The sequence below is a fragment of the Megascapheus bottae genome, chromosome 1 (genome assembly GCF_031878675.1).
Source record: "Megascapheus bottae isolate mThoBot1 chromosome 1, mThoBot2.hap1, whole genome shotgun sequence".
NCBI lineage: Eukaryota > Metazoa > Chordata > Mammalia > Rodentia > Geomyidae > Megascapheus > Megascapheus bottae.
This window is the reverse complement of record NC_143509.1, coordinates 53485901-53511325: the sequence shown is the minus strand read 5'-3', so window position 1 is coordinate 53511325 and position 25425 is coordinate 53485901. Positions and strand designations below refer to the sequence as shown.

Genomic DNA, 25425 nt, shown 5'->3' with positions numbered 1-25425 from the left:
AACTCATGGGTAGGATGGTAACCTTGATCTGAAGATCTCAGGAACATAGCCCAGGCCCAGAGTTCAAGCCCCATAACCCTCCACCCACCCCCCAAAAAAGTCTGATGCAAGACTCCATCTCCATCCAAAACAAGCATGTGATCCAAGTGCTAGAGTGCCACCAATGAGCCAGAAAGTCAGAGTATAAGAGGCTAAGTTCAAGCCCTGGTACATAAAAAACAAAACAAAAAAGAAGTCAATGCCATAAAAGGGAAAAGAAATTATTTCAAAGAATGAACCTGTATTAAAGAAGCAAATATATGGCAACCAATAAAAATGTCTGAGACTTTGGCAATTTGAGTAAAACTAGGCAAAATATAAAAGATACTGTAATAATAATCCGGGGAATCTGAATATGGGCTATCTGCCAGAAAGCATTAGAGAACATTTGTATTTTTTTGTATAAGTAGTATGTGGGCATGGGTGTATTTATATATTAGAACATATATTTTCAGGGACCAGGAGTGTGGCCTAGTGTCAAAGTGCTTGCCCAGCATGCACAAAGCCCTGGGTTTAATTCTGTGATACTACATACACAGAAAAAGCCAGAAGTGTTGTTGTGCCTTGATCAAGTAGTAGAGCACTGGCCTGGAAAAAGCTCAAGAACAGTGCCCAGGTCCCAAGTTCAAGTCCCAGGACTGGCAAAAAAAGAGGGAGTCACTGGAGTTTGGCCTAGTGGTAGAGTGCTTGCCTAGCACGCACGAAGACTGGGGTTCAATTCCTCAGTACCACATACGTACAAAAAAAAAAGAAGTGGTGCTGTGGCTAAAGTGGTAGAGCTCTAGACTTGAGAAAACCCAAGGACAGTACTTAGGCTCTGAGCCCAAGCCAGGAGTCAGGAGTGGCAAAGAAAGAAAAGAAACACATACACTCGGGGTGGGGGGGGGGGGACACACAGGGCAGAGAGAGAGAGAGAAAGAGAAAGAGAGAAGGAATAGGAGATACACTAGGCCTCCTTGGCACAGGTCGAAACTTTCTTAATAAGGACCAAGAATCACAACAAATCAGAGAAAGGCTGGATAAGTGGGACTGCATTAAATGTAGAGCTTTTGTATGGCAAGGGACATAGCTAGTAAATTAATTAGGAAGCCTACAGAGTGGGAGAAGATCTTCACCAACCAAACAATAGACAAAGGCCTCATATCTAAAATATATCAACAGCTCAAAAAATTGAATCACTCCAGAACTAATCTCCAAAGCAACAACCATCCAATTAAAAAATGGGCCAAAGACTTAAAGAGAGTCTTCTCTGAAGAAGAAACAAAAATGGCCTATAGACACATGAAGAAATGCTCAACATCTCTGGCCATAAAAGAAATGCAAATCAAAACAACTCTTAAGATTCCACCTCACTGCAGTTAGAATGGCCAGGATCAGGAAAACGAATAATAACAGATGCTGGAGGGGATGTGGCCAGGAGGGATCACTACTACACTGTAGATGGGAGTGCAAACTCGTTCAACCATTATGGAAAGCAGTATGGCAGTGCCTCAAAAGGCTAAACATAGAGCTCCCCTATGACCCAGCAATTCCACTACTTGGCATTTACCCAACCATCCAGAATCTAGGGCATACTAAATCCACTAGCACAACAATGTTCATTGCAGCATTATTCACCATAGCAAAGATATGGAACCAACCCAGATGTCCCTCAGTTGATGAGTGGATCAACAAGTTGTGGTATTTGTACACAATGGAATTCTATGCTGCTGTCAGAAAAAATGACATCGCCCCATTTGTTAGGAAATGGAAAGACTTAGAAAAAAATCATATTAAGTGAAGTAAGCCAGACTCAAAGGAACTTAGGCTCAATGGTTTCCCTCATTTGTCATAATCAGTAGAAACCTTGGGCTCTACCAGCAGAGATCTGCAATAGAGCAAAATCTTGATACATAAGGCCTATAGTATGAAGCTAATTGAAAGGACCTCCAAGATATTGAAATAAAAGCCATATAACGAATGATTGTTGTCCTTAATGTACTATGTTATCTCTCATCTCTTTTTGCTGTCCCTTGGGTATCTCATATTGTTACAGTTATCTGATATATTTGTTATCTGATATATTGGATTTATTTGTATTTGGTTATTTGAATTTGGATAGGGAGGGGGGAAAACCAAGATGGGGGGGTGGGGTGGGGGGAGGGTAATGGGTACCAAGACATGTGAAAGGGTATCAATGTATGTGAGTTAATGCACCTTCTATCTGGCAAATATCATGTAACCCTTTTATTAATTACAATAAAAATATTTTCAAAAAAAGACATACACGGGGGGGCGCGCAGGGCAGAGAGAGAAAGAGAGAGAGAGAGAGAACACATATTATACATGTAGATATACATTTATAGGTTCATCATCTATAGAGATCAGTTACTCCAAACATATATGTATATAAACAACTATAATACATACATGACTTCCTATGGTAGTATGCTCACAAGAGCATGAAATGAGTGAATAGTAATCACATATATATGTAGATGTAACGAGCAGACATCACATGAAAAAAATGATTTACATTTGTAAGTATTGCAAATCAAGTTTCAAACCCTAAATTTCTGTGTTTTTAGTTTGTTATTAACTAGCAAAAGCATTGTTATATTATCTTAAACATTGCAAATTAAAATCTAGACCAGTGCTGACAAAAAAACACAACTTCCCACAATGGTTAAATGTTCTCTAGCTATCCAATCCAAGCTTCATGAGTACTGGGCATGTGAAATATAATGGGTTGTGCACATGATGAACTCAATTTCTAGTGGCCAGGAGTATGGTCTAGTGGTAGAGTGCCTGCCTAGCATACAAAAAGCCCTGGGTTAGATTCCTCAGTACACATACACAGAAAAGACCAGAAGTGATCCTGTGACTCAAGTGGTAAAAGTTCTAGCCTTAAGAAAGTCCAAGGACAGAGCCCAGGCCCTGAGTACAAGCTCCATAACTAATAAAAAAATAAAAAAAGAGGAACTCAATTTATAAATTTATATGGATTTAATAGTTACATATACCCAGAATGAATACTATGCAGGACAACAGAATGCTAGACTCATAACAGGTAACATCTTATTTAGCATAAACAATGAATAAAGTATTCCACATGAGAATTTTTTTTTTTAAATCCATTAGCACCTGGCTTCTAACTGAAGTACCTTACCGCTCCTTTCTCTATTCATCAATCAGTCCTTTCCAATTTGTTCTAAGCTCCTAAACTAGAAAATCAAATATCTATCTTATTTCAACTATAATAGAGTTAAGACAAACCAATCAGAATGTCTATCACAAAACAAAATATTTTTTTAAAAATCCAGAAAGTAATAAGATGAGGGGTGGGGGAGGGGGGAAGGGAAATGGGGACCATGACATGTGAAAGGGTATCAATGTGTGGGAATTAAGGCACCATTTATCTGGCAAATGTCATGTAACCCTTCTATTAATTACAATAAAAAATATATTTAAAAAAAACAAAAAACAAAAACAAACAAACAAAAATCCAGAAAGTAAGAAGAGATACTGAAGTCCTCATTGATTACTGGCAAAAATGTAAAGCAATTAGTCACACTCTATAGACATAACGTTTTATTACACAGATTAATATGTATCTATGATATACAAAAACCCTTAGCCTAATTTTGATTATATACTAAAAACTAAGTGCCAGTGATTGTATATAGATTCCCTTCTTGAATACTTGTTTGTTAAACATGTCATTTGAAATATGATGTAAAAAATCAATGTTAATAAATTTTTTAATAAAAAAAACAACTAGTCACAGAGTGATTCCTTAGGAACCTGTGGACTTCCACAGGCGCTTCCAGTAGGCGCTAATAGTTTATGCCTATAATCCAATCCTTGCTACTCAGAAGGCTGAGATCTGAGGACTGCAATTTGAAGTCAGTCCAGGCAGGAAAGTACTCATCTCTAATTAACTATCAAAAAGCCAGAAGTGGAGCTGTGGTTCAAATGATAGAGCACTGGCACTGAGGAAAAAAGAAAAAAAAGAAAAAAGAGCCCAGTGATTGTGCCCAGGACCAGAGCAAAAGGAAGAAAAAGAAAACAAAAAACTAAACATAGACTAAAATACAGATTTGTTTACCAATGGTTACAGTAGCATTATTCATAATAGCCAAAAGGTAAAAAAAACTCAAATGTCCTTCAAAGATGAAAATAAAATTTGTTACATGTATACAATGAAATATTATCCTGAAAAAGAAATTCTGATATAAATGAGTAAAACCTTGAAAATATTGCATGTGAAATAAATAAGCCTAAAAGAATACTATATTCTTCTACATAGATAAGGCACTAAAAAAGTCAAATTCATGAGACAGAAAGTAGAACAGTAGTCACCAGAAGCTGTGGCAGAATAAGGAAATGGAAAATTTCCATTAAGGTATTAATGGAAATTAATTTTAAGGCATTAATTCTAAATTAATTAAGGTACCCACTGATTTTAATTAAGTTATCCATTAATTTTAAGTTGATGAAAAATTCTGAAGATGGATAATGGTGATGGCTACTTAACAATGTAAGTGTATAAAATGCCACTAAGTTATACAACTAAAAAAAAGTAATAAATTTTGTTATGTATACTTGTTCAGGTTAGGGGTAGGGTTATTTATGTATTACTATAATAAAAAATAAGCTGACCATGAGTCTAGGTAAGCTCATAAATGAGTGAATTACATAGGATTTAATACATAGGTTTCTAAATACCTATTCAGCGATCAGTAATCTTACTTCAGTTAGTTAACCTGTATCACCAAACAATTCCGAACTTAATTAGCATATTTAGCTAATTAAGTTGATATGTAAAGATACCAAAAATTTCTGTAAGCTGGGTGTGGTGGTCCATGCCTGTAGTCCTAGTAACTCAGAAGGCTGAGATCTAAGGACTGTAGTTCAAAGCCAACCCAGGCATTAAAAGGTCTATGAGACTTTCAGGGACAATGCCTAGGCCCAGAGTTCAAGTCTCAAAAAAAAAAGAAAAAAAAATTCTGTAATACATGTGGAGTGATTATGACAAACTGTCATAATTATTTTCTTTAGAATTATATATATACATAATCTCTAATCTTGATCTATATCCACTCTTGACATTCTAAACATTCCACAATAAGCACTTTATATTTCATTTGTCTACTATATTTTTTCATTTTGTTGTTGTTGGTGGTGGTCTTGGGGCTTGAACTCTGGGCCTGGGCACTGTCCCTGACCTCTTTAGCTCAAGGCAACCACCCTCCCCTGGAGCCACAACCCCACTTTCCATTTTCTAGTGGTTAACTGGAGATAAGAATCTCATGTTCTTTAGTGCCTGGACTTGCTTGAACCTCGATTCTCAGATCTCAGCCTCCTGAGTAGCTAGGATTACAGGCGTGAGCTACCATGCCTGGCTGCATTTCTTCATTTTTAGGGCTCTTCAAGAATAAAGTGATAAGCAATATAGTAACACCTCAGAAATTTTCAATCACAATTACTTCAGTTATGTCAGCTAAGATTTTATTTTTCAAAGAAATATATAATCTAAAGAAGATAATCTCCAGAAGAATGCACATACATTTCTTATCCTTGTCATGGGGAAGAGGAGGACCTCAGGGCTTTCTACATGCTAAGCAGATACTCTTGAGTCATGCCAATGCTTTTTATTTTTTTAGTAGACTCTCACATTTTGTGGGAGCTAACTGGCTTGGGTCAGATCCTCCTATTTATGCTCTCCACGTAGCTTGGACCATTGGCTCTACTATGATACTCAATATTTCATTGGCTGAGATAGGATCTCATGAACATTTTGCCCAGGATGAACTCCAGCTTTGGTTCTATATTATCGAAGGCTTACAAGTGTGAGCTACTACTCCCAGTCTCAAAGTACTTTTTATTTGTTCCAAGCTAGCAACAGTCCTTGCACTTTAAATCTACATTTCACTCGTCAGGAAAAAAAAACAAACAAAAAACTGCAGTGATGATGATAAATACAAAAACTTAGCAAAAAAAGTTTAAATGAGAAGTAATATACCTACTATCTAGAGAATGTAACTGTAACCCCTCTCTATACATTACAATAAAATAAATAGTTTAAGAGTATCATTGTAAAAAGCACTTCTACAAAATAACACTATGAAATTAAATACTTTTATCATTTTCTTTATTGAGAATTACTTTGAACTCTAAAGTAATTCAGAATTACTGACATTCTAAAGTAAAACTGAATTTATCAATCAAATAGAAGTTAAGTCGAATATAACAGTAAATGGTAAATCCAAGTATACTACCAAATCTCCCATTATTTCCTGAAAATCTAAAATGCCAAAGTCAGGGATATTGAAGTTATGAAGTGAGTAAGTTTTAGAAAAAACTGAATTGTAAAGTGACAGAATGTGATTTCTTGAAAATTGAGGAAATTAAAGGGAAAAATATCTAACACCTAAAGTTTTTTTTTTTTTACTCACAAAAACTAAATATTGGAATTGGAGGCATGGCTCAAGTGCTAGAGGGCCAATGAGTAAAGAAGCTAAACTTGATTACAAGGCTGTGAGTTCAAGTTCCAGAACTAGAACCAAAAAATTAAATTAAATTAAAATAAAAAATATGGGGTGGGATGTACCTCAGTAGAGCAAAGAACTTGATAATCAAGTGTAACACCTTATATTTGATCCTCATTATATAAAGACATAACAAACACAAAACACCCAAACACAAAGCTAGGTGCCTAAGGCACACCCCTATAATCGTAGCTGAGTGGCTGAGATTAGCAGAATCACAGCTCAAGACTTACCCAGGCAGAAAACTTCATGAAACCCATTCCTAGTAAGTGGGAAAGATAGCATGTATCTGTAATCTTAGTTATGATGGGATGTGCAGAATGGACAGATCACAGTTGTGGCACAAGCCCAAGCACAAAGAAAAACCCTATTTCAGAATAAAAGCCAGAACAAAAAAGGGCTGGTGGTGTGGCTTAGGGGTAAAACACCTAACTAGCTTGTGCTATAAGGCCCAGAGTTTAAACCCCAGAAGGACAGATGGAAAACAGATTAGATAAGACAGATTAGATAGCCAGGTTAGACAGGTACCTAAAGAAGCTAAGTGGTAGCTCAGTGGTGAAATGCCTACTGGGCATATAAAATCCTTGACTTTGACCCCCAATACTACAAAACTAAAACCGTTAATTTTTAAAACAATCTAATACCTTAGGTTAAGATGCTACAAAAACTTAAGTATGTATTCATTTTAGATCTCTTTAAATGTGAACAAAAATTTGAAAAATATTACAGTGGAAAAAGACAGGGTTCATCTGGAGGTGTCTGAATGGGAGAGAATTATGCCATCAAGGGGAAAAAAAGGAAATTAACTATCTCTTTGAGAGACAATTTTTTTCTCTACATTGGTTTGCACAAACAATTTATGTGTCTCAATTACAAGGATTATCTAAATCTATCTATCTATATATCTATATATATATACAGTGAAAAACAAACTAACTACTATAGCAAAACAATACCTAACATCTCACATCTCTCATACTATTCATCAAAAACTGTAGAGAAGACAGAAGAGAGGAGAGCAAAGTATATAGCACCAAACATCTGTTAAGGTATTTCATATCCAAAGCACTGATGCCACCAAATGCTGGTGAAAATGTGGAACATCACTGATGGACATCAAGACTTTGGAAGAATTTAGGAAGTTTCTTAAAAGGCAAAGCATTCATGTCTATAATCTTAGCTACTCAGGAAGCTAAGATCTGAGGATGGTGGTCTGAAGTCAGCTTGGGCATGAGACTCATCTCTAAATACCAAAAAGGCTAAAATTGGAGTTGTGTCTCAAGTGGGAAAGTTCTAGCTTTGAGCAAACGAGCCTGGGACAGTGCTCAGGCTCTGAGCTGAAACCCCAAGACTGACAACAAAAAACAAAAAAACATAAATGTATAGCAATTGTCCAACAATTATGCTCCCTGGTATTTACCAAAATGAGCTAAAACTTACAGCTACAAGCAAACCTGTACAAAAAGGTTTACAGATTTATATGATGGATAAAGCTTGGATCTAATCAAGCTGTTATATGATAGATAAAGCAGATTAAAAAAAATCAATACAACAAAGACTGGGAATTTGGCCTAGTGGTAGAGTGCTTGCCTAGCATGCACAAAGACCAGGATTCAATTCCTCAGTACCACATACATAGAAAAAGTTGGAAGTGGTGCTGTGGCTCAAGTGGTAGAACTCTAGCCTTGAGAAAACCCAAGAACAGTGCTCAGGCCCTGAGCTCAAGGCCAGGCCTGGCAGACAAAAAAAAAACAAAAAACCACAACACATTTATACATTTATACTAATCAGCAATAAAAAGATGAGCTATCAAGGCATGAAAATACATAGAACCTAAATGTACATCACCAAGTGAAAGAAGCCAATCTAAAAGGAAACATATTTATGATTTCCACTATAAGATGTTTTAGAAAAAGTCTGATCTTTTAGTAAAGGCAGCAAAAAGATCAGTGTGAACAGATAGAATACATACAGATGATTTATAAGGCAATGAAACTATTCTGTATATCACAATAAATCCATGCATTGAAACAAATGTGTATGTCCACAAAATAAATCCAATGTCAAATCTGAACCTGTAAACTCAGAATCTTAAGGCATTGACAATGAAATTAATGACTTGTCATTTTTTTAACAAATGTACCTCATTAATATATTAACAGGAGAGATAAGGCATGAGAATATGGCAAATGTACTTTACAATTTTTCTGTAAACCCCAAATGATTGGAAAAATGTCAATTCATATTTAAAAATGAATAGGTGGAAATAGAAAGGCAAAATCCCTATGTGCATCTGATCATACAAAGTAATATTTATTGAAATGAACCCCAAGAAAAGGGTACCACAGTAACAAATTTATGCATCAAAAACTAGGAATTTCATGCATTATCAAAATATCTCCCGAACATTAAAAATAAAATGCTTAAGAAGTCTTGAGGGCCGGGAGTTTGGCCTAGTGGTTAAAGTGCTTGCCTAGCATGCATGAAGACCCGGATTCGATTCCTCGGTACCACATATAGAAAAAAGCCGGAAGTGGTGCTGAGGCTCAAGTGGTAGAGCTCTAGCCTTGAGAAAGTCCAAGGACAGTGCTCAGGCCCTAAGCTCAAGCCCAGGACTGGCAAAAAAAAAAAGAAAGTCTTGAAATGATTTTAAATAGGTGATGTTTCTATAGTCTTGGGCTAGAGTATAATAACTTTGTGGACTGTAATACTGGGTATGGCCTTGCCAAGCATGATACCAAAGGAAAAACCCTGGTAAATTTAAATATAAATGTGATTACAATAAAAAAAAATCGAAGTTGAAAAAAAAATGGCAAACAAGAGAAATTACTTACAACTTTTTTAGCTGGGGGTCAGTGGTTCACTCCTGCAATCCTAGGTATTCCTTTTTTTTTTTTTATTGTAATTAGTAAAAGGGTTACATGATATTTGTCAGATAGAAGGTGCATTAATTCACACACATTGATACCCTTTCAAATGTCTTGGTACCCATTACCCTCCCCCCCACACTCCCCACCCGCCTTGGTTTTCCCCCCTAATCCTAGGTATTCCTAATAGCTGAAGATTGTGTTCAAAGCCAGCCCAGGCAACAAAGTCCGTGAGACTCTTACCTCCAATTAAGCACCAGAAAACCCAAAGTGGTGCCATGGCTCAAAAGGCAGTGCTAACCTTGAGCTAAAGAGTTCAGGAACAGCGCGCCCAGGGCCAGAGTTCAAGCCTCATGACCAATCAAAACAAACAGAGAAATCAACCAACAAAATAACTGAAGATTTATCAAAGGAAAAATGTTACAAATACTCTTTTAAAGTACAGCAAATTACTTCTTAAAAAACTGATTGCTAAGACATTCCTAGGTATATTTAACCAATAATATCAAAAGCTTCAAAATGTATTTTAACTCCTTTGATGAAGTAATTCATTCTGGAAATGCGTCCTTGGGATTTAATGAAGAATATGAGACTAAAGAATAAATATATAAGTATAATGTTTATAGTTAAGAAAAACCACAAACTTAATAATTCTGTCATTAATAAAATAACAGAAACATCTCCTAAGATAAGGTTATTTAAATATCTGTTGTATAGAAAAAATCTACTAATAAATGTCATATATGAAACAGAAAAGTCACACTGTACACATTTACAAAATTTCACCTGCTATACTTGCCCTTCATAAAAAGGGCACCTGTATCTGCAAGTCTACTTAATAAATGTCATAAATGAGATAAAGACTATTCCCTCGAGCAGTCTTGGTTTACATGTACTTCTTAGCATGTGAATTTCTTACTGTATCTCACTATGCAAAATATGATTCTTTGCTTGTATGTTTTAGCACAAGAGGTCACTTAAACACAAGGTAACTATACTTTTTCTACTGCTCAATGAAGAAAGCGAAGGAATTATTATTCCTTTCCATTGGGAAAACAAAAACAAACAAAAAAACCTTCAGGTCCTAGCTACTTAGGAAGGTGAGATCTGAGGATTGCAGTTCACAGCCAGCAAGTCCATGAGACACTCATCTCCAATTAAACACACACATACACCGCTGGAAGTGGAACTGTGGGTCAAGTGGCACTAGCCTTCAGCAAAAAAGCTCAGGGACAGCCGGGCGCAGTGGCTCATGCTTATAATCCTAACTACTCAGGAGGCTGAGATCTGAGGATTGAGGTTCAAAGCCAGCCCGGGCACTAAAAAGTCCACAAGACTCTTATTTCCAATTAATCACCAGAAAACTGGAAGTGATGCTATGGCTCAAGGGGTAAGGTGGTAGCCTTAAGCTGAAGAGCTCAGGGATAGCACCCAGGTCCCCACAACTGACCAAAAAAAAAAAAAAAGCTCAGGGATAGTGTCCAAGCCTTAATTTCAAGTCCCAGATCTATGTGGCACACACAAGCACATGTATGCACACACACACACACACATGTATGCACACACACACACACACACGCACGCACATACACAATCCAGATTTTCCAGGAAAACTTTTAATCAGCTATGATTTTTCACCTTACACACTGATTCTGAACATCAGTTCTCAAGCATAACCCTGCTGTTTCTGAGGGAAAAACAACTATATCACTTCATGGATTACAAGGAAATACAATGACTGTATGCACCAAAATACATCCTAACATTTAAATATACTCAAGCACAGGTATTTAGCTTCCTTCTAAACCAATATATATTTTAAAGCCATTTTTGATTCCTAAAAAGAATAGCCTACAAAATTGAAGTATTGCAATCTGTATTTCATAAACTATAAACAGGGAAGATATCAAAACTGTGTGCAAAAATAAGTTATTTAAACACTCCAGACACACTCTGACTCACTAGTCACATAGTACTCCCATTAACACTCTTTAAAACAATGTATGTACATGAAAGAACCAGAATGTGTCTGAGAATGGGCTTGGGCAGAATAAGAACAAAGTAAACCTGGAACATCTTGTTAAGTCAAGATGTAATGAAATGTTCAGAGGATCTCCACTGGCTAAATCTGAAACAATCCAAGTACCAGAATCATTAGAATGGTTTAAGAAAAAAAATGATAAACCATTTTTTAAAAAATCTTTCAATTTCTGACAGACAGAAGGCTTAATCACAGTAAAATACCAAATGAGAAATGGGCAAGAATGGTGTTGTTAGCAAACTCTGACTTCAACAATCCCAGTAAGAATTGCTTTAAGCCAGGCATGAATAGCTCACACTTCAATTCTAGCTACTCAGGAAGCTGAGAGCTGAGGATCTCAGTTCAAGCCAGCTCAAGCAGGAAAGCCTATGAAACTCTTATCTCCAATTAACTACCAAAAAGCCAGAAGGGAAACTGTGGCTTGGGTGGTAGAGAACTAGATCTAAGCAAATAAAGCTCATGGATAGTAGCCAGGACCTGAGTTCAAGCCTCAAGACCAACAATTACATAAATTAATAAAAACCTGCTTCACTGCTTCAAGCAAGAATCATCAATAGATGCTGGGTAAAGTGAAAATTTGTTAAATATATGTGTGTGTGTGTATGTGTGTGTGTATATATAGATATAATATATATGGTGTTAAAATGTCTCCCCCAGATTTGTCTGTAAGATTCAAAGGTGAAAAGCAATACACACACACACACACACACACACACACACACACACACACACTGGATAATCAAAATCAAAATTAGCATTACCACAAGGCACTGGTGGGTCACTCCTGTAATTCTAGCTACTCAGGACACTGATATCTGAGGATCGTGGTTCAAAGCCAACTAGAGCATAAAAGCCCATGAGACTCTTATCTCCAATTAAACCACCAAAAAACTGGAAGTAGTGCTGTGGCTCAAGTGTTAGAGTGTTAGCCTTGAGCTGAAGAGCTCAGGGACAAATGCCCAGACCTAAAGATTAAGCCCCACAACTGACCAGAAAAAAAAAAAATTAACATCACCATGGAAGATAACATTATGTACATCTGGATATATAAATGCCTAAACCTAGAATACAAAATCTGTTTTGTGGATCTAGGGTTTGAACCCAGGACCTAGCACTGGCTAGGTAAGTGACCTACTCAATTTAAACCATGCTACAAAACCTAAACTAACCATAAGCAAATATCTGACAAACTTGAAACAGAAGATTTCATACTAAATCACAACTGTGAACTGTATTTCAAAATAGTTAATGTCATAAAAGACAAAGCAAGAATATGCTGAGGAAATCTTTTGCCCTGCACAGATAAAATGACTTAGAAGAAATATTTTTACAGCGAATTCTCAGTTCTTAGAGAATTCAGCCAGAGCCAGCATAATCCAAACACTTGCAGAGATATAGTAAGCTAAACTATTAGTAAGTTAATAATTCAATCTAATTAAATCAAAACCACAAGTGGGAAGTTAATAAACTTTTTTCAATTGCAAAGTTTTAGCTATAAGTCTAATCCACGTTCTGGTATCTTTTCCTTGTTCAAATTACTTTTACCAGTAGTGTATTAGGGCTCTAATTTCTTCTCTAGATCCTTGTTAATACTTGCTGTTTTCAGTTTTCTGTTTGATGATAGCCATTTTAATGAGTATTATTCTGATAATTTTGTCCTTAATCCGACAATAGTTACTAACATGAATATTTGATTCTCCAGTTGTATAAGCTGGGTACAAGTTAGCAGGATGCTTGATAAATTAAAATAGAAAAACTAGGATTGAGGCACTTCAAATAACAAGAAGCAAAAATGTGTATATCTAAGAGATGAAATCATCACCTAATAAAGATACCTTCACAGAATCCTGTACACAAGAAAAACAGGTGTGTTTTCTGATTCTACAAGAAATAACTGCAGGGGTACAAATTTGTATGAAATCTCTAAGGATTCAAGGTCACTCTGAATCCTAGACACCTTTAAAATCAGGAAATGACTTAAAACTATTGTGGATCAGAACACCTGGGCTCTGGCTAGAATCAAATCATATGCAATCTACCTTATTCACCAAATGTTCAAACGTAAGTACAGAAATTGGGAATATGAAATCAAAAGCTGCCAAACTACTCATATTAAACTCAGAGAATAAAAACAAAGATTTATCTCTTTCATTTAAAAAATAATTACTAGATATACTTTGGGAATAAACAAATGTGAAGCTCATAAATTTTTAAAACATAACTATATATATTCAGCTTTAAAGAAACACCTTGGCTGAAATTCAAAACAAAAAGAAGAAAAAAGCTATAGTACTTTCAATAAATTTTAAATCTGAGACAGTATTCAAGGATACTACTAAGTATCAGAACTAGAATAATTTCTGTATTTTCCTAAACCAAAAAGGATTACCAATTATAAATTGCATCATTATTTCATGTTTCCTGGTGTTCAAAAAAGCACAAGCAATTCAAAATGATACATCCATCAGACATGATAGCTCTTGGCTGTATTCTTAGCACTTGGAAAACTGGAGCCGAAGAATCTTGGATTTGTGGCCAGCATGGACTAAATGGTGAGACTGTCTTAAAAAAATATAAAATTAAATTTAAAAAATTGAACAGTAAGGCACAGGAGGGTCAGGGGAATGAAAGGTGAGAGATGGGTATGTCTGATCAAAATACAGATAAATATGCTCAACATAGCCTCTTTTTTTACAACTAATATAAGCTAATAAAAAAATGTTCAGCCAAAAAAAGAAAAATATGCCAGAGGTGCTGGTGGCTCATGTCTATAAATCCTAGCTACAAAAGATGCTGGTGTGCTAGAGTGTCAGGGGTGGTGTTAGCTTTTATCTATAAATTTTAGCTACTGAGACATGGAGGATGAAGGCCACCCTGGGCAACAAAGTCCTCAAGACTCCATCTCCACTTAAATAGCAAAATGCTAGACTAGAGGTGTTGCTCAAATGGTAAAGCACCAGTTGTGAGGAAGAAAGCTGAGCTAGAGCAAGTGGCCTTGAGTTCAAGCCAGTACTGGCACAGAGAAACACACACACACACACACACACACACACACACACACACACCACACACACACAGACACACAGACACACACACACACACACACACACACACAGTGTATCTTCCACTTACAAGATGCCTCTCAAGGCCAGGAGTTTGGCCTACTGGTAGAGTGCTTGGCTAGCATGCACGAAAACCTGGGTTTGATTCCTCAGTACCACATACATAGAAAAAGCCAGAAGTGGTTCTGTGGCTCAAGTGGTAGAGCTCTAGCTTTGAGAAAGCTCAAGGACAGAGGTCAGGCCCTGAGTCCAAGCTCCATGACTGGCAAGAAAAAAACTGTAAAAAAAAAAAAAGATGCCCCTCAAATTTAGACACATTAAAATGTTTAAAAATTATATATCAGGGGTCAGGAGTTTGGCCTAGTGGTAGAATGCTTGCCTAGCATGTACAAAGACCTGGGTTCGATTCTTCAGTACCACATACATAGAAAAATGGTGGAAGTGGTGCTGAGGCTCAAGTGGTAGAGCTCTAGCCTTGAGAAAGTCCAAGGACGGTGCTCAGGCCCTGAGTTCAAGCCCAGGACTTAAAGAGTCTTCTCTGAAGAGGAAATAAGAATGGCTTATAGACACATGAAGAAATGCTCAACATCTCTGGCCATAAAAAAAAAAATGCAAAACAACTCTGAGATTCCACCTCACCCCAGTTAGAATGGCCATGATCAAGAAATCTAATAACAACAGATGCTGGAGGGGATGTGGCCAGGAGGGATCACTACTACATTGTTGGTGGGAGTGTAAATTTGTTCAACCACTATGGAAAGCTGTATGACAATTCCTCAAAAGACTAAACATAGAGCTCCCCTATGACCCAGCAATTCCACTACTTGGCATTTACCCAAACAAGGACATACTAAATCCACTAGCACAATCATGTTCATTGCAGCACTATTTCCCATAGCAAAGATATGGAACTAACCCAGATGCCCCCCAGTTGATGATTGGATCAACAAGATGTGGTATTTATACACAACGGAATTCTGTGCTGCCGTCAGAAAGAACAACATTGTCCCATCTATAAGGAAATGGAAAGACTTAGAAAAAGTCATATTAAGTGAAGTAAGCCAGACTCAAAGGAACACAGGCTCAATGGTTTCCCTCATTTGTCATAATTAGTATAAATCTTGGACTCTCCTAGCAGAGGTTTACAATAGGGCAAAACCTAGATATATAAGGCCATATAGGATGAGGCTAAAGGAAACGCCCTCCAAGATATAGATACATGAGCCATATAAGGTGTAACTGTTGTTCTTCATGTACTATGTTATTTCTCATCTTACCTTGTTATCTGATATATTGTACATATGTTTATTTATTTGAAATGGGCTAGGGAAGGGGGGAAAAACAAGATGAGGGGAGGGCGTGGAGGAGGGAAATGGGGACAAAAACATGAGAAGGGGTAGCAATGACTGTTTAAAAATGTACCTTCTATCTGGTGAATATAATGTAACCCTTCTATTAATTACAATAAAAAATTCGTACACTAGAACAGATATATTTACATGTTTGTCCCTCTGAATAAAACCCAAGATAGCAGAAATCTAATCTATATAACATATCAACTAGAGCCCAGAGGTAGAATCAGTATTTCTATAACACAAAAACATGAACAAACCCACATAAACTATTTTTCCAAACACATGAAAATAGTCAATACAAATTCAATTTTTAAAAAAATCAATAAATAAGCAATGCTGACACAGGTACAAAAATACTACACGTTACAAGTAACAAATTAATTTAACTTAAACAAATGATTTCTAAAGTTTAGAAGTCAATAACTTAATCACCTTTCAAATAATGAAATTAAGATGTTTTAATCTAGTAGTCAAAAGTTCCAGCACAGTAAAGTCTCATCGGTTTGACAAATTCATGTTTTTTGGATTTTGGGGGGGGCCAGTCCTGAGGATTGAACTCAGGGCCTCAGCACTGTCCTTGGGTTTTTCCTCAAGGCTGGCGCTCTACCACTTGAGCCACAGCACCACTTCCAGCTTTTTTCTATGTATGTGGTACTGAGGAAACGAACTGGGTTTTCATGCATGCTAGGCAAGCACTCTTCTACTAGGCCAAACTCCGGCCCCAAATCCATGATTTTTTAATTTATTTTTAATTTACTTTTTTGCTTGAATTCAGGGCCTGAGCATTGTCTTTGGGCTTTCTCAAGGCTAGCACTGTACCACTTGAGCCATAGCACCACTTCCAGCTTTTTATGTGTATATGGTACCAAGGACTCGAACCCAAGGTTTCATGAATGCTAGGCAAGCACTCTACCACTAGTCCACACTCCTGGCCCAAATCCAGCACTTTTCAGTATATATTAGACACATGGACTGGTTTCTAACTTAATTTATGGGCTTAAAGTACACTGTAATGCTATTTCAGAAACAAGGCAAAGGAGAGAAAGATCTTAGCCACATGTGGTGGCACCTACCTGTAATACCAACATTTGAGATGTCAAAGCAGGAAGAGAGCAGCCTACCCTATAAAATGAGGCTGTTTTGAAACACAAAGAAAAAACTTTGATATGTGAGAGACCAGAGACAAGTTACCTTGCATTATACATTGGGGATTATGGACAAAATACTGAAGAATGAGGCTATCTCAAAACACAAAGAAGAAGGCCTGGAGTTTGGCCTGGTGGTAGAGTGCTTGCCTAGCATGCACAAAGACCCAGATTCGATTCCTTGGTACCACATACTTAGAAAAAGCCAGAAGTGGTGCTGAGGCTCAAGTGGTAGAGTTCTAGCCCTGAGAAAAATCCAAGGACAGTCCTCTGGCCCTGAGCTTAAGCCCAGGACTGGCAAAAAAAAAAAACAAAAAAAAACAAAAACACACACACACACACACACACACACACACACACACACACACAAAGAAGAAATCTTCTGAGAAGTATGTGAGACAGACAGATAAATCACCTTGCATTATATATTGGGGATTATGTACAAAACAGACAAGATTTTACTTTACTACTTTAACTATCTGGTGGGGAAAAGGCTTAAAAACCTATTATTTCATTTCACTCTCCCATTATATAGTTAACATAATGACCTAAAATTATTTGACATGGTTAAAAACTGAATTCAGGAAAGATGATCATTCACTGTCCAACTCTCCTTTTAAATGAACTCACCTCCTCAAATGTAAGTTACAAGTAACACTGTTTAAAGCTTACTTTTTGCAAAATAATGTTAATAAACAATACTACACTTAATTTTCAAGTCTAAAGTTCACAAGTTCCACAAATACCCAATTTAACAGAGGTCTATAATAAAGAATGAGTGTTCTTAAATACAGTAGAACCCTACAGTTTCAAGGACTCTAGTCAAATACAGAAATAAGACAACAATAATTTAGTTATTACCTTTCTGGTCCTGAAATATTTCTGGAACTTCCCCATGTTTTAGTAGTTAATTCTAATATATGAAACACCGCCCTTAAAAAACACTGAAATAAGCCATGCACCAGTGAATCACACCTGTAATCCTAGCTACTCAGGAGGCTGAGTTCTGAGGAACAGGGTTCAAAACCAGCTTGGGCACTAAAATCCATAACACTCTTATCTTCGATTAACCACAGAAAAGCGGAAGTGGTGCTGTAGCTTAAGTAGTTGAATGCTAGCCTAGAGCTGAAGAGTTCAGGGTCAGCACCCAGATTCACAGTTCTGGCCACACGACTGACTCCCCACCCCACCCCATCCCCAAAAAACACTGAAATAATCCTACTTACTTTTTTTTTTTTGGCTATTTTCAGAAAGGTACTATGAAAACCACAACTCATTGTCTGAAGATGTTCACTCATACATCACTGAATTCAGAGAAGCTAAGCCTAGTTAACATACAGTGGCCATAAAGTTGTGATTCCTACCTATTAAAGCCTGAAAGAGGTTGCTCTGAAATATGTTAATAACCCGTTCAATGGAACTTCTGAGCTGTCTATCTTCAGTTTGACTTAGTTTGGAGCGATATTCTTCCAACAGGTGCAAGGCTCTCTGGGTATCTGAAAAGAAAAGTTCAATGTTATTACAGACAAACATACACATAAATATTTCCAACAAGACATGTAAACAGTTCCTCAAATCCTCTAAGTGAACAATTGATGTAAACAAATTCCCTAAAATGACCAAGAAAAGTTTTAAACATTTATCCCACCAGAAAAGCAACAATCAAGAATGTCAGCAGTTTGTAATAATGTACACTAACACTGTACAATGGTCAAAGTGTCCTTAATCAAAGAATTTGAAACTTTGTTTCAGACTACTTGATAGACAACAAAAGCGGATCATTTACAATTTGTCAATATAATCTAAATTTTCAGAGTTTCAAAACATTACTTCTCAGTATCTCACAGTCACCCACACAGTAGGGTTTAGTAAGAGTGATAAAATGAAGTACTAAAAAAGTGGGAGAAAAATGAGGGAGGGGTAACAGTGTTCGACAAGAAATGTACTATTTATGTACGTAAATACAGCCCCTCTGTATACCACCTTGACAATAAAATTTAAAAACGAAATACTAAAACACCAATTCGTTGTTTTTAAAAAGACATGGTGGGGTAGCTTCACACCTTTTCTAATCATGAAAGGGACCACATAAAGTAAGTTTAACAAACATTTTGGTGTTCCCATCTTCCCAAATGTGAGGCTGAGTCCCTAAAGCAATAAAGGTAGAACACTGCTGTTTCTTTAAAGTGACACTTTTTTTTTTCTTAAGAAGCAATCACAAAACTGTCATGGGGAAAGCAAGTGACATTCCCAAGAGAGTTCCGAAATAAATTCTCACCTTGCTTCCGGACCGGCATTTTTCTCCAGAATCAGGAAGCGAGCACACACCTTTAAAAAACAAACAAACAAACAAAACACAGAAACACACACAGCAAAAGATCAAGATTCATTTTCTAAGAGTGGAACAGAGATGCCCACGTTCCCAAGTTTTCCTAAGTACAGGAACAGCCTTCACCCCTCGGCCATGTCAGCCCACCCCGAATCCCACCCAGCTCCCCCGAGGTGGGGTCCCTCCTCCCGGAGCACACAGTCCCCGCCGTCGAAGGCTTCCCCTTCCCCGGACGGCACACACGAGCCGGGGAGCGGGGCCACCACACCCCCGCCCACTCCGGGGAGAGCGCGGGCACTCGGACCCCCGTCCCCGAGGCGGCGGCGGGGCGCGCGGCGGGGATCGCCCGGCTGGTGCCCCCGCCCCGCCCCGCTCCGCTCCGGCCCCCTCCCCTCGCTTGCCTTTCTCGGAGCTCGGCTCAGCCAGCGGGCACCGGACAGGACAGCGGCCGCTCTCCGCGACGCCCTCGCGCCCCACATGCACACCTTCGCGGGCCCCCACACCTGCGGCGCCGCCACCAAGTTCCCGCGAGCGGCCGGCGCCGGGGTGCTCTCCGGCCGGACTCGGAGCAGCTCCCCCGCCCGGCCCAGTTCCACGTACCCCGCCCCGCCCCGGGCCGGAGGAGCTCGGCGGAGGGGGTGAGGGGATGGGAGGGGAGGAGCTGTCCTCGGCGGCCGCACCCCCACGGCCGCTCCCGGCACCTCGGGACGCGCGGCCCGTAAACGCGCTCGCCCGCTCGCCCACTCGCCTCTGGGCCGCCCCACCCCCGGAACCTCGCCTCTTTCCGCGCCCCCCGGCCGCTCTCCCCCCCCCAAACTTTCCGCCAAGATGGCGGCCCCGAGCTGGGTTGCCGCGCTCCCACGTGACCGCCTTCCCCGCGCTCCCAGCCAATCAGAAGTGAGGAGGCGGCTCGCACCGAGGCCGGGGCTCGCGGCACAGCTACCTTTGGGCTGTACCGGGGTGGGGGACGCGAGCAGTGCCGGGGAGCTGCGCGGGGCACTGGCCGGGGATCTTCGGGGAAGCGCCTGTCTTACAGGCGCGGCCTCCCCGGTGGCTCTGCAAACAAAGGAGTTGACGGACTCTACAGGTGGTCCGGAGTGGCTGCGGCCGGGAGGCCCCGCCGGGGCGGAGTGTGGGAAGAGAGACGCGGTCTCACCTACCAGCGCTCCGACTCTCTGCCCCGCTGACCACGTGCCGGCTCCAACTTCCAGGCAGGCACGGCCGTCCCGCGTCCCCGGGGACAGGCCCCCAAAGGGGAAAAGCGGACTTGCAGCATTAACTGCACCACCCACGTTCGGGGGCGGAGGAGGGCGGGACTTTGGGGGGGCGGGGAGGGGGGGGATCTACGTTGCCTTCTACTTTGTTCTGACTTTTCGTCGTTGCCCTTCACCTCTCAGCGAAAGGTTTCCTTAAGCGAGGGGCTGTAAAACACGGAGACGAATCGGATAACAGTGTGAAGATTTCAGGGGACTTTATTTTTAGGTCTTAGTGGTTAATACCAAATATGAGTGCGGTCAAGGGCGGGGAGACAGGGTCTGTGGTTTCATTTGTCCATCTTCTCGGGGCTTACCCCCGTCTGCCGGCCCCTTGAAGAGCTCACCTGTGGCCGCCCCGTGGACACCGAGCGGCTTTCGGCCCGCTCCGCGCCGGGCGGGCGGGCGGAAAAGTCTGGCAGCTCAGCCTGACCGGTTGGCCGTGACTGGTTCTGCACTGTGCCTGCCGGAGGGGACTCTCGGAAAGCCACCCAGATCACTGCCCAGCTCTTCCCACGTCTCACGGGCGAGGACTTCCCTTCCCTGCTGTGAGATCCTGGAGAAAAGTTGGCCCAAAGGTCACCCCGAGGTAGTGACCCAACCGGAAACCCGGGTTAGCATTTGTCCAGACCTTCTGATACACCCGGCAGCCTTTCAGTGCCCACAGGTCCGGGGGGAATGAAGAGGGGGAGGAGGAGCCCCGCGCGGTACCGGGACAGCCACTCACGAGTTAAGCTGAACAAAAACACGAGAAGGGGTTTCCACGTGCGAGAAGTAATGCAACTGTAACCCCTCTGTACATTACTTTTTTAAGTTAAGCTGACTGCTGGGTTTCACTTTTGGATTACATTTCACAAATCCCCAAATTTAAGAGCTCACGTAGACCCATACTTAGTTGGAAGAAACTGAGGTCCATTAAGGGAAAAGAACTTCCCCAAGGCCATATAAGCTAGACAGAGTAGCCCACGCCTCTCCTTAAGCTCCAGCCCCGGGCTCCTTCCACGATGTTTTTGTACAACCTGATACTGGTGTTCTGGGATACTGGCAGCAGGTATTTTTTTTTTTTTTTTTTTTACTTTGCGAGGTCAAACGTGCTAGTATCTTGAGCAACAGTTAAAGCAACATTTCATAGAGGAAATGGACAGGAGAGTCCAATGGGATATACTCCTAAAAGGTCTTTAATAAAGGGATGGGGATTATTAATAGTGATAATGTCTGATAGTATTCATTCATTATATTATTTTCCGGACTTAATGGGTGAACTGCCAATGGAATGGTTCCAAAGATGAGTCTTTAATTGCCAGTCCTGGGGCTTGAACTCAGGCCGCACACTGTCCTTGGGCATTCTCAAGGGTAGTACTCTACCACTTGAACCACAGTGCCACTTCCGGCTTTTTCTGTGTGTGTGTGTGATACGGAGGAATTGAACCCAGGGCCTCCTGCATGCAAGACACTCTGCCACTAGGCCCTACTCCCAGCCAAAAAAGCTTTAGAACTCTGGAGTGGGGAAGCCTTTCCCTTGAAGTCACTTGTTAGGCAACTGGGATAGAAATAAATAAGATCCAAGCTCTGCTCTCTCTCAGTACCCAAGGTATCATAGCTTATAGATTAAAACCAATGAGCTTTTCCCAGGAATTACCAGTGTTGTCTTAATTGTCCCCTAAAGAAAAAAACAAAAGGAGAAAAAAGGAAGATATGTGCCCTTTTAGCCACTGTGAAAACCCTATTTAGTTGCCAGTAATGTCAAAACAGGATTGAACCCAGTATTCTGCCTTCAATAGCCAGGACTGGTTCCAAGCATAGTATGAAAGGATTTTCTATTTGTTCTCCATTTCTGTCCATCGGCATTAGTTATTTGTAGGTGCATGAGAAATTCCTCAAAGCTTAGGAGCTTAAAACATAGCGGCTGAGTGACTTAAAAAACATTTTTCTATGGACCATGAAATCAGAAGTAGAGTAGTTGTGTGCCTCTCGGGATCTTATGAAGTTACGGCTAAGCTGTCTATGAGGGTTACAGTCTTCAGAAAGCTTATGTAGGATGATGGGAGGCACATTCAATATGGCTTATCCCCTGAATAGTAAACCAGTGCTTGATATTGATGAGTGATCTCAGTTTCTCACCAGGAAGACCCTCTGTAAGGCTGAGTGTCTTTCCCCCAGAGCAAGTGATCCAAGAGGGCAAGGAGAACATGATATCTTTCATGACCTAGTCTCAGAAGTAATACAATATCTTGGTTCATTTCAGTTACTATAAAAGAAGAGACTTATTGGAGGTCTGAGTTTAGCCTAGTGGTAAAGTGCTTGCCTAGCATGCGTGAAGACCCTGGTTTGATTCCTCAGTACCACATATATAGAAAAAAAGCTGGATGTGGTTCTGTGGCTAAAGTGGTAGAGCTCTAACCTTGAGAAAGCCCAAGGACAGTGCTCAGGCCCTGAGTTCAAGCCAGGACTGGCAAAAAAAATTTTTTTTAAAGAAGAGGCTTATTGCTCACAGTTTAGAAGTTTAGAAAGTCAAACCAGCAAATTTCCTATGTAGTAAGAGCCCTGGTCCTTATAAATGGTAATTTTCTTGCATCTTCATACAGGAAAAGAATTTTCTTTTGTCCTCTTTATCATTTAAATTTTACTGTCCAAGTGTTGTACAGAGGGATTATAGTTACATATGTAAGGTAATGAGTACATTTCTTGTCGAACATTGTTTTGCCCTTCCTCATTTTTCTCCCACTTTAGGCCTTTTTTTTTTTTTTTGGCAGTCCTAGTTCTGGGCTCAGGGCCTAAGCACTGTCCTTGGATTATCTCAAGACTAGAGCTCTACCACTTGAACCACAGCACCCCTTGTGGCATTTTCTGTGTATGTGGTACCAAGGAATTGAACCTGGGTCTTTGTGCATGCTAGGCAAGCACTCTATCACTAGGCCAAACTCCCAGCCCTTTAGGCCTCTTTTATAAGGGCAACAATTGCGCTTACAAGGGCTCTACTCTCCTGACCTAAACATCTCCCATAGGAGAGTATTCAAGGATGTGAATAAGAGAAGGTAAAAATCATTGAGGACCATCTTGGATGACTACCATTTCATAACATACAAGCAATGAAATTTGTATTTTTTTCAAATAACTTTATTTTCTGAAAGTCTTATAATTTTATGTAGCCAAATGTAATAGGACCCAATACAAGATCTGATTACCTTACCAACCTCTGCAAAAAGTATCAGTGGCTAACAAGCCAAGTGCTGGTGGCTCATGCCTATAATCTTGGCTACTCATGAGGCTGAGATCTGAGGATCATGATTCAAAGCCAGCCCAGGCACAAAAAGTCTGTGAGATTCTTATCTCTAATTAAACACCAGAAAACTGGAAATAGCGCTGTGGCTCAAGTGGTAGAGCACTAGCTGTAAACTAAAGAGCTCAGGGACAGCACCCAGACTCCAGCACCCAGGTTCAAGCCCCACCACTGACAAAAAAAAAAAAATATATATATATATACACATATATATATATAAATGTGTCGTTGCATACATACATACACACATTCGAATAGAAGCTACTTCTACAAGAAGATACTAGTAGTTAAAGTTATTCACACAACTTTGCAAATCCAGGCTTTAGAATCACAGGGAAAAGTCTCAAATCTCCCATTCTTTGATTGAGATGCCAAAGATCTGATCTCAATATTGTCTCATAGTTTCAGACTTCCCAACCAACTTTCAAAGTTATCCAAGCTGCCCCTGTAGCTTCACATTTCTGCCATTGTCTTTTCCCGTATGTCCTCCTGGGCTCTTGGCTGGTCAACTGTTAAGATGTCCAGATCCTATCAGACTGTACTGAATCTTGAACTCTTAGTCAAGCAGAATCCTTAAAAAGGAAGGATGTAATAATAATAATAAAAAGCTATGCCAATCTATGAGACTCTTATCTGTAACTAAAAAGTGGAAGTGGGAATATGGCTCAAGTGATAAATGATGCCAGCTGTGAGTGGAAAAAGCCAAGTAAGAATGCAAGGTCCTGAGTTCAAGCCCCAGTACCTGTATGCACACATAATAAAGAGAAAGGTTATGCCAGTTTAGACCGCAAGAAGAGAAACAGTCAAAAATGATGAAAACAGTCAAAAATGATGAAAATCATGTTCCTGGCAGAACATTTTAAAAGTGATCTAGACACACTAAGATCTGGAAAGAAGAGAATAATTGGAGCAGTCAACTATATGAAACATCCTAGACTCCAGGACCATTTTTGCAGGGAAGAGAAAACTCCTGGGAGTTTGGCTTTAATCTTCAAAGAAGGCTCACTTTGTCTATTCAGGGAACAGAATTACCACCAGTGGATGAAAATTATAGACATGCAGGAAGTTCTTCCTTAACATAATTTGTCAGAAGTCTCAAAAATTCCCAAAGGTGCTGGGAGTTTCTTATCAGGAAGAAGTTGATTGAAGCCCTAAGGGCTTCCTTGTTGAAGAATGGTAGATCTAAGAACATTATGCCAAATAGTCCCTGCTGTTAGTATCATTTCTCTACATCAAGAATCCAGTTTACCCAGTTTAGGTGATACCAACACTGACTTCTTTCTCATGCATAATTCTTATCAGAGTAAATGACAGGTCGAAACTAATTCATATGGGCAGTTGCCCATCTCTATTATTACCAAGTAGGTATTGAACACATGCTTTTTAGTGGAGGATCACCACATTTCTATGCTATAATGGTGAATTCCTAAGCTGATGTTGGATGAATAACTGCCTTCCATATAAACTTGTATACCCTACTTCTACTTGTATCGCCTTTTGCATAATGTTTAAATACAAATTTAA

The 25425-nt window shown here is 39.7% G+C and overlaps 1 protein-coding gene across 14 annotated transcripts in view; it reads right to left on the bottom strand.

Annotated features, from left to right (window-relative positions):
• The window catches only part of Dlg1 (discs large MAGUK scaffold protein 1), a 181431-nt gene extending 161582 nt beyond the window's left edge, over positions 1 to 19849 (bottom strand). For all 14 annotated transcript variants that reach the window (XM_090344160.1, XM_090344162.1, XM_090344163.1 and 11 more), the window contains exons 1-3: positions 19770 to 19849; positions 19318 to 19367; positions 18404 to 18535 (exon numbers count right to left, since the gene is read on the bottom strand). In XM_090344160.1, the coding sequence (XP_090200286.1) occupies positions 18404 to 18535; positions 19318 to 19336 (151 nt within the window). In that variant the 5' untranslated portion in view covers positions 19337 to 19367; positions 19770 to 19849. The remainder of the gene's footprint in view (positions 1 to 18403; positions 18536 to 19317; positions 19368 to 19769) is intronic.
• Positions 19850 to 25425: the final 5576 nt, after the last annotated feature.